The sequence below is a fragment of the Mus pahari genome, chromosome 3 (assembly GCF_900095145.1).
Source record: "Mus pahari chromosome 3, PAHARI_EIJ_v1.1, whole genome shotgun sequence".
Lineage (NCBI taxonomy): Eukaryota > Metazoa > Chordata > Mammalia > Rodentia > Muridae > Mus > Mus pahari.
Window position 1 is genome coordinate 155,315,735 of NC_034592.1, and position 14,578 is coordinate 155,330,312.

A 14,578-nucleotide genomic window follows, 5' to 3' on the forward strand; every position below is an offset into this window, starting at 1 on the left:
GATGCTGGATCAGGGCTGCTTCCTGACCCGGAGGCTAAAGCATCGTGCCTACTTCTGTGCTGAAATTCCCATTTTCTTTTGTCTATTTTATGGTTTCCTGTCATGCAGGTTAACTTCTGACTTTCTGTGTAGCAGGGGATGGACCTAGAACCCTCCCACCTCCCAATTCCCAGCACCTCAGTATTAGGATCACCGGTGTATTCCACTAGGTTGTTTGAAATTCATGTCTCTCTAACAAGGGGCCCCACGCTTGCATTTGCGCTGGTGGGCATCCTGGTCCCAGCCTTAGCCCACATTCTACACAGGCCAGTCTATGCCTTCTGCTTGTTCTCCTGCTAAGGGTGACCCCACAGGAGGTCTCATGTCAGTGACACGGGAGCCCAGCCGCCTTTGTCCTCCCCCACAGTATCATGGCTCTTAGCTTTCTCCAAGACTGTAAAAGGTGTATTCACTATCGATTAGCCCTCATTTTCACAGAATACCTAGTGTCCCGGGGTATGCCATTGTTGAAGTCCCAACATAGAGTCCCTGACACCACAGGGCCGCCAAAGTACGTGTGATGTATTATGGTGTGCTTGTGAATTATTTTTATAAACATGGCAAATTCACTTTGCTCTTTATTTTTATTTTTTTGAGACAGGTTATGATTTAGCCCAGCTGGCCTCAAACTTAGTATACAGCCAAGGGTGGCCTTGAACTGATTCTCTTTCTTGAGTGTTGGGTTTACAGGTGTGTGCCACCAGTCAGGTTTTTGTGATGGGGAGATCAAATACAAGGGTTCGCGCACGAGTAGCTGAGGCACTCCTTCGGACCTTTTAACAAGTACGTTTGCACCCACAGTCGCTCGGGTGTAAACCACTGAATCAAGCAGCGCTTGGAATCTACCGGACCGTGCGCCCCGCGAGACAGACAAGCTGATACCCGAGAGCACGTAGGGGCTAAGCCACCTCGTTCGCCGGACCCGCGTCCTGGCACGCGGGACGTCTTTAGAACTACAATTCCCGGCGGCCCCCGCTTTCAAGGGCGTGTCTTAAACGGGAGGGGGCGTGATCGCGGGGCGTGGCTGGCTACAAAGGCGGCCGGCAGCTCGCAGGGCGCGGAGTAGACGCTTCGCGGCGGACAGAGAAGCGGCGCGGGACAGCGTGGGGCACTCGGATTCGGCCTGGGACACCCCCGCATGCGCCGGCCGGCTCGGTAGCGGCGGCCCCGATGCTGCTGCAGCCCGCGTGCTCCCCGAGCGCGTTTCCGCGGCCGTCCGCCGCCCCCAGCGCCATGCACGGCTCACAGAAGGACACCACGTTCACCAAGATCTTCGTGGGCGGCCTGCCCTACCACACCACCGACGCGTCGCTCAGAAAGTACTTCGAGGGCTTCGGAGACATCGAGGAGGCCGTGGTCATCACCGACCGCCAGACCGGCAAGTCCCGCGGCTACGGCTTCGTGAGTGCCCGCGGCGCGCGCACCTGCCGCCGCCCCTCCCCCACCGCCTCCCAGACCCGCCGCGCGCAGCCGGGACTCCGGGGCTTCCCGGGGCCGTCGGCCCTTCCCCCACACTTCCCAGCTGCCCCCAAAGAAGCGTAAGCTTTTAGCGCCAGCGACTTGAAGACGGCTTCCCACTTCCTTCCACTCTAGTGTCCCCAAACTAATTCTCTTGAGAAAGTTAACGGTACTTACTGATGGCCCGGACAGCGGGGGGGGGGGCGGGGAGGACTCCCCTTGGGGTTCCCTTTACGCCACTTCCCAGGGGATTGTCGCTGTCCTTGAAGGCACTCGGCGCTTGAACTTTGGGGAAGGAGCTGCAGCCCTGGAGCCAGAGAAGACAGTGCCCCAAGGGTCCTAAATACCAGATACCCTTCCGGGAGGAAAGACCCAGAGATGACCGGATGCCAGGGCAAAACCCTCTACCCTTCTCTGCCCTGTTTTCCTCAGCCAGCCACCGAAGCCCCTGACCCTCTGTTTTCCTGCAGGTGACCATGGCAGATCGGGCAGCGGCTGATAGGGCTTGCAAAGACCCTAACCCTATCATCGATGGTCGCAAGGCCAACGTGAACCTGGCCTACCTGGGGGCCAAGCCTAGGAGCTTACAGACGGGTGAGAGTTTGAGTTTTCTTTCCAGCCCTCCTTGTTTCTATATTCAGCGTTGGTAACTGTCTGATGGAAAAACGCTGCCCCCGCTGCTCCCCCTTTGTCCCCGAGTGGCAGCCAGCAATCATGTGCCTGCAGAGGCAGCCCAGGGCAGCCACCCCTAGCTTGGGAGCTTGCTCCTCTTACTCGGCAGTTTATGGTCCCAGGGATACTGATTTATTTATTTTTTTCAAAGTCTTCTATTCTTGGGGAGGGAAGAAGTCAGATGCCGACGAGGCAGGGGACATCCAGAGAAGCTGGTACAGCCTGTGGGCTTAATGTGCTTTGACCAGGAGAGTGGCACATGTTGTTTTGCCCTCCCTGTGTGCGGCCCTGGGACCTTACCCATGCAGTGTGCTGTTCCTAACTGCCGTCTTGTTTTAGGCTTCACTGTTGGTGTGCAGCAACTACACCCCACCTTGATCCAGCGCACCTACGGGTGAGTGAATGTAGCTGGGGGTGAGAAGGAAGGCCTTGAGGTGGGACAGCTGTGGGCTTCTCAGCTCTTCTCGGGGCTGGGGAATGACTGTTTTCAGAAATTAGACTGTGTCTTGGGTGTGTGGATTTCTCTAACTCAAAGGGGAGCACATGTCTTCAAGCCTGGTGTGTACCTTGCCTCCAGTTATGCGACACTTCCTCGGCCAGGTGTCCATGGGCATCCACTTCCTTACCTGTGCAGTGAATGAAATGTGGGGACAGCTTTTCTAACTCTTGAGTTGGGGAGTTTGGTACACACCTAGTGCGGGCAGCTCTTCTGAAGTGGATGTTAAGGCTGGACCTGGTAGGCTGTGCTCTTCCTGGGGTGCTCTCTGATGTGGGCAGATGCCACCAAGGTAGCTGCTGTGGGTCTGTACCAGCTGAGGTTTGATGTTTGTGAATGGAGTAGTAGGTGACTGCCACTGGTTGGCTTTTTGTGTGAGTCACTTGCTCTGTGTCCCCCCTCCTTCTGTCTTGAAAAGACTGATAGGACTGGTAGCTGCTTAGGGAAGGACTCACACACTTAAGGGACACAAAAGTTGGACCCTGGTACTTGGTGTGTTTATTCAGTGTAGACTAGCTGTGAATGAGCCGGTGGGTGGGGACTCTGACACGGACCCTACCTTCTGCAGTGGCAATCTTGTCAAATCCTGGCTGCTGGGTTTTGTGTCCCAGGTTGGGGGGTGGGTAGAGTGGGGTGTCTGTGGGGGCCGGAGCTGAGCATGGCCAGCACAGTGGGTCAGATGACTGGAGAGAGAGAGCTGCTTGCTTTCTCTAAATGTACTTGCCCTGTGGGGTGGCACCAGGATTCTCCACAAGCATCCTTGGGGATTGATGGGAGTTGAGTAGGAGCTATGGATGGGGAACTGTGGTCTAGGCCCCAGCCTGTGCTTCCTGCCGTGGGGTTCTCCTGGGGAAGTTCTTGGGGTGCTGCTGTGGCAGATTGTTCCAGACCGATTTTCCCCCTGGGATCTGTTTCCTATGTATAATGGCTGTCCAGATGGAGTGTGGGGACATCCCAGCCTTGGAAGCTTCTCTCCACTGGCTGTGAGGAGAGTGTCTGCTCTCTGGTAGCTCGCTGTTCTCCAGTGACCGAGCTTCAGGCTGGCGCTGGGCTGAGTGAGCTATGTACAGACAGACTGGTACAGGGCCTCCCACTGGTTCAGACGCATAGTTACTGCCTTGGGGTCACTAGTGCTGGCCTCTATGACCCCTCAGATCTGGGTTTACAGGTCTAATCTGTTACTCTGACTGGACCCTCTTGCCTTTTCTTACCTGGAAAATGGGGGACAGCATGCTCTAGTCTCCAGGGAAAGGCTCTCCTCAAAGAGCTAGTGACTTACTCAGGAGTAAGGTTTGAACTCACAGCCACACATGTTGTCTTTGGGGGTGGAAAGATTCTGGAAGTCCTGTTACATCAGGCCATCAGGCCACAGTGATTTGTAATTAGATTAGGGGGCTGGTCATCTAACACTGACTACACGGTGGCCTTACAGTGTTGGTTGGGTTGCCAAGGAGTGTAGTCACAAATGGACAGAAAGGTGAGCACAAGGGACTGGCCAGCCTACATTGCCAGTGATCCTTGGGTTCCTCTGAGGACCATCCCACCTCCTGAGCTCGCCAGACTCTAGGGAGCCCGGGTAGTGTGGTCAGGCCTTGCTGCCTGGGCCAGTTGCTGTTAATGGCCAGCTGGGAGGCAGAGTTGAGCTGTCAGCAGGCAAGCCCCCTTTGTTTTTACAAATGATCTGGCCTGCCTGGCTGGCCTGACTCAGCGGTTGGTTTTGTCAGTCAGCCTGAGGCTGCCCTGGCTGAGGGCCTGGTGGGAGCTGGAACCCTGGCAGCTCAGAGCCTCCAGGCGCCTGGCTGTACATTTTCCTAGGCCTTTGACATGCTGAAGACCCCACAGCCCACCTGTAGGCCAAACCACTGGGCCTCCTCTGTCAGAACCATCCAGCAGCTTAGAAAGACTCTTGAGAGACTATCTGGCTTTGTGTTTGTCTGCGTCCTCACTTGCTTGCTGCATGCCTGCTTGTGGAATAGCCCTGCTGGCTGTACAGCCTGTGCTTGTCCATCATGTAACTGTATCTGGGGGCTAAGGCATAGAATCTGCTGAAGCCTTCTCAGCCATGGCAGTAGCTTTTCCCAGCCTCCAGGCCCGTGTGGTAATCTCTCGTGGGGATGGGTGACCCAGGGCCTTCTGGCAAGGGGGCTCTGCCAGCCCTGGGCACAGTGATGGGGATGAGAAGGGAGACTGTACAGTGGAGATTTCCCCCAATGGGTAAGCGTTGATTGGGTTTGTCTGGGCCTCCCAGGGTCAAGGGTGTCTGTCCACTTTCAGCCTGAGGCTCTTGGGAGCTGAGGTTTGTCTCCAGCCTGGCAGCCATTGGAGCCGCTCTCTGCTCTTAGGGGGAACCTGGCTGTGGCAAGATGCCTGCTTACCCCCATCTCACTTTCTCCCCACGTTGGTCGGGGTCAGGTCCCGGGGGCTGAGGTCAGGTCATGGTCCCCAAGTGCTGGGTGTCATGCTACACCTCTGTAAAGTAGTGATGTGGCCAGGCCACATTTAGGACTAATTGATCGTGGTGTATGGAACATGTTGATCCGAAGGCAGTAGGAAGCTGTGGGGTTTGTGCTGGGGGTTCTTGCTGGCCTAAGCTTGGAGCCACATAGACGAATGGCCTGCCCTCTCCCGAGGGCCACTCAGGCCCATCCCTCCCTTCCTAGGCCTCATGGGACAGTTCTTGGATGACTGTGTTCTGTCACTGAGAACAGCACCATCCAGAGATCCTCTCCCTGGTTTGGGCTTTCCTGCAGGCATTGGTTTAGAGACTATTCTCTGTGGGATGGACCTGGTACGCACATGGAGGTGTCTGTCCTGATGCCACCTCATGAGGAGGCCTATGCCTATGCACAAGGATTGAGGAGAGGAGTTGGGGACTCCGTCCCGCAGAGACTGGGGGAGGGGTGGTGGTGGTGAGAATATGTGTGTTGACTGGATGCTCTAAGTGAGATGGCCATTCTACCCAAGGGCCCAGCGTGGCAAGGACTACATGGTTAAACAGGGTGCCGTTGGGCTGCTCCTCGGGTAAGTGGGCAGAGCTGTGTTGAATCTGACTGGCTAGTTGTGCCACACACTGGCACCATTATAAGCAAATGCCATAGTGTCTAGGTCCCATAGAGCCCCATACTGTACCAGACATTTCCTGCAGAGACACATGGAGTGGGGTGAGGTTGGGGGAGGGGCATTGTTTCTGTGCCTTCAGAGAGGGGAGGTGGGGGAGGGATACTGCTCCTGTGCCTTCAGAGAGAGTTCCTAGTTTCACTGAGCACAGTGAAAAGTGAGGCCTCCTTGGGGCAGGTGTGTGGCACCTCTGTCTCAGGAGGCTTGTCTAGGGCTGCTGGCAGGCACGCGGCCAGACTCGGAGTGGCAGGTGCGAGCACTCTCACCCCAGCACCTCAGGGGTGGCCCTGCTTGCTCCCCCATCATCGCTTCCTGTTTGGCAGCTTGTCTGGAGGCAAGCGTGGGCTGTGTCTTGTATGACCCTCCCAGAGGGCGTGTAGTTTATGCTGCCGCACCTGTTGTTTGTCCCTGTCTGCTGTGATAGAAGCTAGCCTCTGGCGCCCTTAGGTTCCTCTCAGAGTTCAGTTACGGCCAGGTGCCTGAGGGGCCTGCCTATTCTGAAGCCTCAGGCTGAGGAAACGGCTGGAAGAGACTGTTGGTCCTAAAGATGTTTTAGTCCATGGCATGGACTGGCCTTTGGTGGATCTTGGCCCAGGAGTTTAGACGTCCCTTGGGACAGTGGCCTTGCTCCCTGCCCAGCCCTCCTTTGGCTTCATGTCAGCTGGGATTGCGCAGGGAATCCACAGAGTCAGGCCAGACACCCCAGCTCTGCTGCTGTGACCACAGGGCCCCCTCCCTCACCAGGAGGCTTGCAGCAAGGTGCAACAGAACACAGGATGGTAAAGAGGTGTTGGGAGGGGCTGTGGGTGACGTGAGAGCAGGGACCAAAGCCCAGTGACAGCCCCTCTAGAGGAGGAAACGGGTCTGTCTTGATTTTCTTTTCTTTCTGAGACAGGTCTTGGTATGTAGCCCAGGTTGGTCTTGAGCCTCCATCAGCCTCTTTAAGTGGTAGGATCAAAGGCATGTGTGTGACGTGTCACTTTTTTTTTCCTTTTCAAGATGGTCTTACAGCCCAGCCTTCCTTCCACTCCCTGGTTCTCCTGCCTCCACTCTCTTGCTTTCTCTGGATGTGGTTCTTGAACCCAGCCTTATGCACACTAGACAGACGAGCTTCTCCGCCCCTGGGCTACAGAGCAGTCCCCTGCTTCCTGAGGGCTAGACTTTGGACTTGTTTTGAGGGTATCCCTCTAGTTCTGAGTTGAACCAGAAGGCCTTTTCTTGGGACAGCAGCCATCCAGTCTGAGACAGTGGAATCCCCTGGACCCCCAGCCCTGGGGAAGAGGACTAAGATGCCTGAGTAGACAGTAGATGGCCTTGGCCTTGGAGGAGGAGGTCATCACAGAGGACAACTTTGAAAGTAGCTAGGTGATAGAATATAGGCAGGTTCAGATGGGTGGGCCTGCTGCTCCCAGCTGCCTGCCACAGTAGCCTGTCCTCTCCCTGTCTGCAGTCACCTGTCCTCTCCCTGTCTGCAGTCACCTGCCCCAACATTCACCAGCTGTCAGAGAACCTGGTGCCCCCATCACAGGACATTCCCAGGAAGCCTGCCAGTCAGTCTCTTTCTCTCTCTCTCTCTCTCTCTCTCTCTCTCTCTCTCTCTCTCTCTCTCACACACACACACACACACACACACACACACACACCCGCACACTACCACTCCACCCCAAGGCCAGGGCTGCTGGTAAGCTGCCGGGTTGCCTCCAGTACCATGGTATAAGCCCCAGGGAGAAGAAAGAGTGACATGGGCTCATTTGCCTTTTCACTTTTATTTTCAGCAGTGGCTTTGTGTTCGGGAAGTGGCCCCCTGGGCTGCAGCCAATGACATTTTTTTTTTTCCCCTGAGTTTGGCTACTCACAGGGCCAGGGCCTCTACTGACTGCTCACCGTCAGTTCCAGTAGTAGCTGTGGTGGGGAGACAGATGTCTCAAGTGTTACTGCAGAGTTCCCACCCCTCTTCTGGGCAGCCAGGAGTTCAGGGGATGTGCCTGTGGTATCTTAGTTTACTGAGACCAGGGAAGCGGTGGAATCTGGACCCTGAGTCTCTTGTAGGCTGAGTGAGCCAGGAGCTCCTGGCTGCTCATTTGCCACCCTGATCTGGACTTGGTGTAAGGAGAGGCCACCTATTCTACCACTCCAGTGGGTTAGATTCTCGTGGCTCAGCTGTCAGCCCTGGCCAGCACCCATAGCAGCCCACGGTGGGTACATCCCTTCAGCCTGTGGTGGTCTGCGTGCTACCCAGAACCGAGGACCAGTGGGAAACAGAACCTCAGTCATCCTTCCCCTGGTCTCACATGGGTCTCCCTGGCAGAAGGGAGCTCTAGGATTTAGACTCCTTTGGTTGTCTCTGGCCTGGGAACTCTGTTCTGCTGCTGCTACAGAGCCATGGGCTTAATTGTCCTGGGACCACCCTGGCTTTAGAAAGGGCAAAAGGTTCCCTGAAGAGAGTGAGGAAGCAGAGCCTGGGTGTGATGAGGGGACACTGATTTCTGCTCTCAGCCGAGAGCTGATGGCAGAGCCCCCTGAGCTGGGAGGAGTAGCTACCCTGGAGTTTGTGGGTCACCCAGCCTTTAGATTCTAGCCCCCGAGACTTGGGTGTAGAAGGTGTCTGTCCACTTGGCCTTCACCAGGCCCCAATGCTGCCAAGGGTTTGGGGTTCCCACACGGGCCATGATAAGGACATTCTAGGGCTGAACTAGGCAGCTGTTAGGTGGACTAAGGACAGCAGGTCAGACTACCTGTTGGGAACTTGACAAGCAGAACTCAGCCTTCTGTCTCATCACACTGACTGGTGTCTAAGCCTGCTGCCCTCTCTGCTCTCGCATGGCTGGGCCTCTGGCTTGCCCTGGGTGCTCAGGTATCCACAAAGGCTTGTGCTGGACCCTTGGAGACCCCAGATACAAGCAAGCTCTGCCCCGTTAGTCATATAGGTATATACAGAGTAAAAGGTGGGGTGGTTTTGTATGGAAAAGAAAAGCAGGGTCAAGAGGCCCCTCAGGATGGTGTTATGGGAAGAAACCGTCAGGCTGTGTGCCCCAGGTGCCAACACTTTGGTGTGGGTATAGTCCAGGGTAACAGGCATTCAGGTCGAGGTTCAAGTGGAGAGGTAGGTATGGGCTGCCTGCCATGTAGGGGATGCACAGGAGCCATTTGGATTTGCTTCCAGGTCTGGTAGGAAGATGCTAGAAAGTTCTGGTGCACGATCTTGAAATCTTACGGAGACATTTTGAAGCGGTCTGAGAGGCTCAGTGAGCTAGGCGCATGAGTCAGTGGGCCCAGAAGGCTGGAAGGAGGGGAGAGCAAGGCAACATCGGAGCGTTTTCATGTGGGTGGGCACACTGAGATACAGGGACATTGAGTCCTGCAGAGCCCTGTGTTGCTGATGCGTGGTGGGTCAAGAGGCTGAAGCCCGAGTCGGGCGTGGTGGCACACGCCTTTAATCCCAGCACTCGGGAGGCAGAGGCAGGCGGATTTCTGTGTTCAAGGTCAGNCTGGTCTACAAAATGAGTTCCAGGACAGCCAGGGTTATACAGAGAAACCCTGTCTCAAAAAANNAAAAAAAAAAAAAAAAAAAAAAGAGACTAAAGCCCTTGCTGGGCTGGGCATGATGAAGGTCAAGTGTCAAGTGGTGGCTGGCATTCTTACCTCTCAGTCTGAATGAGCGGCACTAGGGAAGTCTGAACGCACACAGCAGTTCCAGGTTTCTTCAGGCAGGTAGGGTTGGGGCTTGCAGTAGTGTGCAGCCTGGGACCAGGGCCAGCCTTGGATTGGGCACAGGGCTAGGACTGAGGTGGGTGTTGAGGGCTTTGAAGTGCAAACTGTGACTTAAGTATAGAATGTGACTGACTGTACAGAGTGTTCTCTGGTGTGAAGGCCCCTTTCCCAGCTGTTGCCACCAATGGACTGAGTACCTGTGGGAGCCATAGTGTGTGGTCTTCGCTGCCCCTCAAGTAGTAGTGTAGCCCTCCAGTGAGCATGCTCTGCACTGTACTGCATGTGGCATTGGAAACTGAATATTCTGTGTTCTATTCTCTACCGGTACCATCCTGCAGAAAAGTGTCCACACGTGACGGTTTAGAGCCATGTTCCATTGGAGTGTGGCATAGGTGGGGGATTCAGTGGGCCACTGAAGCCTCTGAGCCTCCTGCCTGTCAGAACCTCAGAGACCGTACAGGTGACTAGGCAGATGTGGGTGATCCCCAGCATTCAGGGCATGCAGGCAGCCAGGCTCTGCTGTGGGCACACGTCCTTGCAAGGAGCCTCAGTGTTAGCAAACTCCACCCCTAGAGGTATTGGGTAAGGGTGTGTCTCCCTCCCTCTTACTCATGTTTAGGGAAGTTCAGAGCATGGCACTCCCAAAGCCTCAACACTGATGAATGCTTCTGGGTCTTAGGGCTGGGGGTGGGGGGACTCCCTCCTCCCCCCACCCCAGTCACACCCAGGTAGGGGCACCAGGATAGTCTGCACTGCTCTGGGAAGGCCTCCGACCTAGTTAGGACCGTGTCGTGACTGCAGACAGGGCATAGGCGGCAGCAGCACTCTGGCATAGCTCTGCTTTCAGGAGGGTCAGGCAGGTCTGTGAGGAGAGCGGGGAGTGGCCCTGGCCCCAGACGTAGGCAGGGGGTCTTGGGTGCTGTGGAGTCTGCTGCTGTGCAGGTTTTGGGATCTCATGGGCCAGTGGTTCTGGGGGGGAGGAGTCTGTCACAGTCCTGCCTGGGCTCCTCCCTGCAGTCCCCTCAGACCTTCCTTCCCTACAGTGTCCCCTGAGCTCTGGTTTCTGTCCTGCAGAGCCATGTGTCTGTTGATGGCTGTGTGCTGGCATGAATCTGAGAGGGTACCATGCATCTCAGAGGTAGTGTTTGCATCCACATCAGTGCCATTCCAATCAAGGGTACCGCAGCCAGCCAAGGAGGGCACACACCTGCCTGGGGCCCCTTCCGTAGGCTGTCTGACCTTAAAGCTGCAGTCAGGTGCCGTGGGATGTGTAGGATGCTAATCACTGCTGGTGCATGTCGTCCTGGCAACACCAGGCCAGCTGCCCGTGCACTTTGAAAATGGAAGGGGAGCTGTGAGGGTGATGGGCACAGAGTGAGGGTCGCAGCCATGTCGGGGTGCTTCTTTGCCTGCAGCCCAGCCTTGCCTCTGTACCTTTGGTAAATGTGCTGTCGGGGGCTGCCCTGGGGCTAGGGAGTTGGCTCGGTATGTACTGTGCTGCACAAGTGTGAGAACCACAGTTCAGAGCCCCAGAACTAGGTATGGCAGCTCAGCTGTAATCTCACCATGCAAAAGGCAAGAGGCAGGGTCCCCAAAGCTAGACTGTAGAATCTGTGAGGGCTGGGTTCAAGTGAGGGACCCCCCACCTCAGAACATATAATATGGAGAAGGTCCAGGATGACCCCAGGCCCCTGTGTGGCCTCCCTGCACACACACTGCTCCAGCGCTCCTGTGTGCCACTTGTTTTTGCCACTCTGCCACCCACACAGGCCACGGGTCACTTGTCTGCTTAGGACAGACAGGTGGGTGCTGGATGCTGCTCTTGTCACTGGTGAGCAGAGATCTTATTTTACATCATGCATGTCATCATGACCTAGGGGGAGACGTCAGACCTCAGCAGGACCACCCCCCCTCCCCTTGCTCTCTGCTGGGTGTCCTCTGCACCATACCTTCCTGGGACGGCCTTGGGCAACCCTCGTCTCTCCACCTGTGTGTTAGGTGTACTTGGCCGGCACTGATCTCACCTGGTATTTCTCTTTAGGCCTGGCCTGGGGTGTGGCACCTGCACCTTGGAGGGTGTAGGATGCCACTGCACTGGTCCCCTGAGTGACCTTGATTACTTATGCTCTCACACAAGCCGCTGGGACTCACCTTGCCACGTCTCTCTAGGAATGATCCCTCCACAGAGATGTGCACATCCTGCTGTGGATGAGGGCTGTGGAGCCGTTTGCTTTTTGTTTTAGAGCACGGCTTCCCTGGAGTTTGACTGAATTCTAGGCCTATCTTAAGATATTAAGGCGCACGCCTTTAATCCCAGCACTGGGGAGGCAGAGGCAGGCGGATTTCTGAGTTCGAGGCCAACCTGGTATACAGAGTGAGTTCCAGGACAGCCAGGGCTACACAGAAAAACCCTGTCTCGAAAAACCAAAAAAAAAAAAAAAAAGATATTAAGGGCAGCTGAGGCCCTGGTAGCTCAGAGGCAGAGCTCGGACAAAGCATGAGAGAAACCTGTGCTGACACTTTGTGGCATCTTGCTGTGACGATGGGACTCTGCTGCTGTCGGTACTGCCTTGGGGTACACACACGGGGTACATGGGGCGGGGGTGCTGCTGGCCCAGAGAGGCCTTTACCCAGGCCTGGGTCACTTCCCCGTGTCAGTCATTCCCCGTTGCCTAGTCTGTTTCCTCCTACAGCAATGCTATGTGCTGCCTGGGGGGAGGCCACAGCCAGGGCAGCAAGTGGCACCCAGTGCATTTCCACAGTGGCTGGGGTGTGGGGAGGCCTCCAGTTATAAGCTGCAGGTCCTGTGGTCTCCTGGCACAGGACACTTGGCCTTCCTGACTTGTGAATGGATGTACTGGCAGGGCAGTAGATGAGGCCTCTAGAGCACCTTGCTACCCAGCAGGGCACAGGCATACCAGCAGCCCTGACTGCAGTGGGTGGCTAAGGTGTGTGAGTGTCTGGGGGGTGGGAGGTACCTGGCATGTGCGCTGTACATTACCCAAGTGGTTTTTTCCACAGGCCTTGAGCTCTGTAGGCCACCCTGCCCTCAGTCTCTCAGTTTAAACAAAGGCCATGTGTTACACATTGGGCAGTAGGTCCTGCGGGAGGTAAATGGGAAAGTGGGGGTCAGGTCTAGGAGGAGGGTGCCGTGAGAGCTGGCGCTAAGTGGCCTGTGGACTGATGGCACTGTCTGTGCAAAGGCCCTGGGGTTGGAGCACACCTGAGGTGTTGCTGCATCTATTTTGTAGATGGGTATACAGGCTCAGGCAGGGCACAGACTTATGCTCTCTGCACCCCGGCCATCCCCACTCTGCCGACAGCCACTGACACTCTGCTTGGCCCACAGGCTGACTCCCCACTACATCTACCCACCAGCCATTGTGCAGCCCAGCGTGGTGATCCCTGCCACCCCTGTCCCGTCACTGTCCTCGCCCTACCTTGAGTATACACCAGCCAGCCCAGCCTACGCCCAGTACCCGCCAGCCACTTACGACCAGTACCCGTACGCTGCCTCGCCTGCCGCAGCCACCAGCTTCATGGGCTACGGCTACCCTGCGGCCATGCCCCAAGCCTTGTCTGCTGCTGCACCTGCAGGCACCACCTTCGTGCAGTACCAGGCGCCTCAGCTACAGCCTGACAGGATGCAGTGATGCGCGTCCTGCCCAGGGCCACAGCTGCCACCTGCCAGCCTCAGGAGCCACCACCACTTGGGTCTCCTCAGGCCCCCGGGCCCACCTGCCCTGAAGGCACCAGCAAGCTTCTTCTGCAGCCCTGCCGTGCTTGAGGAAGGGCTTGAGAAGGAAGGTACACTCACTCTGGGAGCTCTGCCGCCACTCCATGCCAGGTGCCTTACTCTGGGACGTGTTACAGACGTCCTCCCTCCTCTTTGGGAACTGTCCTCTTGGTGGAACCGGGTCCCTTAAACCCCTCCCAGTTGCCCCTCAGTCGAAGCACTGTGCCATGTCCTGCTAGGAATTTTCTACCATGCGGGCAAGACCATCAGCACCGAGAACCCCGAACCTATTTTGTACTTAGAGACTGGCTTTGTTCAGTAGTTCACTGTGGAGACAATGACAGTATTCTCTGTGCCGGTGTCGCTGATGGAGCTCCCCCTCCCCCACAGGGTTGCCATTACCAGACCGCGGCCCTGCAGGGCCCTGGGCTCCTGTCTGCTGATGCTGCCCGCCTCACCTGCAGAGGTGCCCATCAGGGCGAGTTCTCAGGTGTCTGTTGCTGTGCCATGGGGGCCTTCTTCCTGGCCCTGTGCCCCTCAGGCAGGCTCTGTGCCCACCCACCCTCCCGTTGTCACCTGTGCCAGTCTGGGAGCATGACTTAGCTGCACAGAGAGAAGGTCCAGCCCACGTCTGGGAGGGGGGAGTGGGCATCTCTGGCAGCCTGGGCTGCCCGCAGGCTGGGCAGTGGGTCCCTCCACACCTACCTCAGGGAGCCAGTGTGTGGGCCCTCCACAGCATGCCTGTTAGTCAAGGCCTGGAGGATAGAGGGAGTAATGTTATAATAATATTTTTATTAGAATGTTCTGATTATAAAAAATAAAACTTGTTTTCTTTAAAGAAAAAGATGGTTTGGGGTTTTTCTCTCAATGGCAAGGCGGTCCTGTGTCCAGGGTTTGGGCAGCTGTCCGAGGAACCCTTGCCTGCTTCAGCCTCTGCTCACCGCTGGCTTCAGTGACCAGCAGGGCTTGCTCCAGTGTGCCCCATCTGAACTGGAGGCTCCAGCCCTGTAAGGTAGGTACCTGCAGCAACCAGGACTGGGGACAGTCACTGTTGACCTGATGTTCAAGTCTTTAGAAGAGGACCTGCCTGGGTCTGCTTTCTTGCACTGTCCCTTGGTTACATTACACAGGGACTTGTTCCTGGTTTCCCCTTGATTTGACTTTAAGATGTGCCACTTTCTGCTCTTGTGGCCCATGCCCGTTTGGGCTGTCAGGCCTGGGTTTGGTTTCATCCCAGGCCTCTACTTCTGAGTGTCAGTTTGCAAACACTGAAGGGTCAGGAGGTCAATGTGGGGCTCTCAGCCCACAGCTGACATTTGCTGCTGGTGATAAGAGTGTAGGGCCAGGGA

At 56.2% G+C, this 14,578-nt stretch overlaps 1 protein-coding gene across 2 annotated transcripts; it reads left to right on the forward strand.

The window, feature by feature from the left end:
* The first annotated feature begins 1,077 nt into the window (after positions 1-1,077).
* Positions 1,078-14,073, forward strand: Rbm38 (RNA binding motif protein 38). Of its 2 annotated transcripts, none has more exons than XM_021193667.1 (4): positions 1,078-1,440; positions 1,968-2,091; positions 2,509-2,563; positions 12,843-14,073. In XM_021193667.1, exons 1-4 carry the CDS (start codon positions 1,210-1,212, stop codon positions 13,144-13,146), a joined length of 714 nt encoding a protein of 237 aa, XP_021049326.1. In that variant the 5' UTR covers positions 1,078-1,209; the 3' UTR covers positions 13,147-14,073. The 2 variants fall into 2 exon arrangements, with proteins under 2 accessions (XP_021049326.1, XP_029392750.1); XM_029536890.1 differs by having other exon boundaries at positions 1,085-1,440; positions 13,620-14,047.
* Positions 14,074-14,578: the final 505 nt, after the last annotated feature.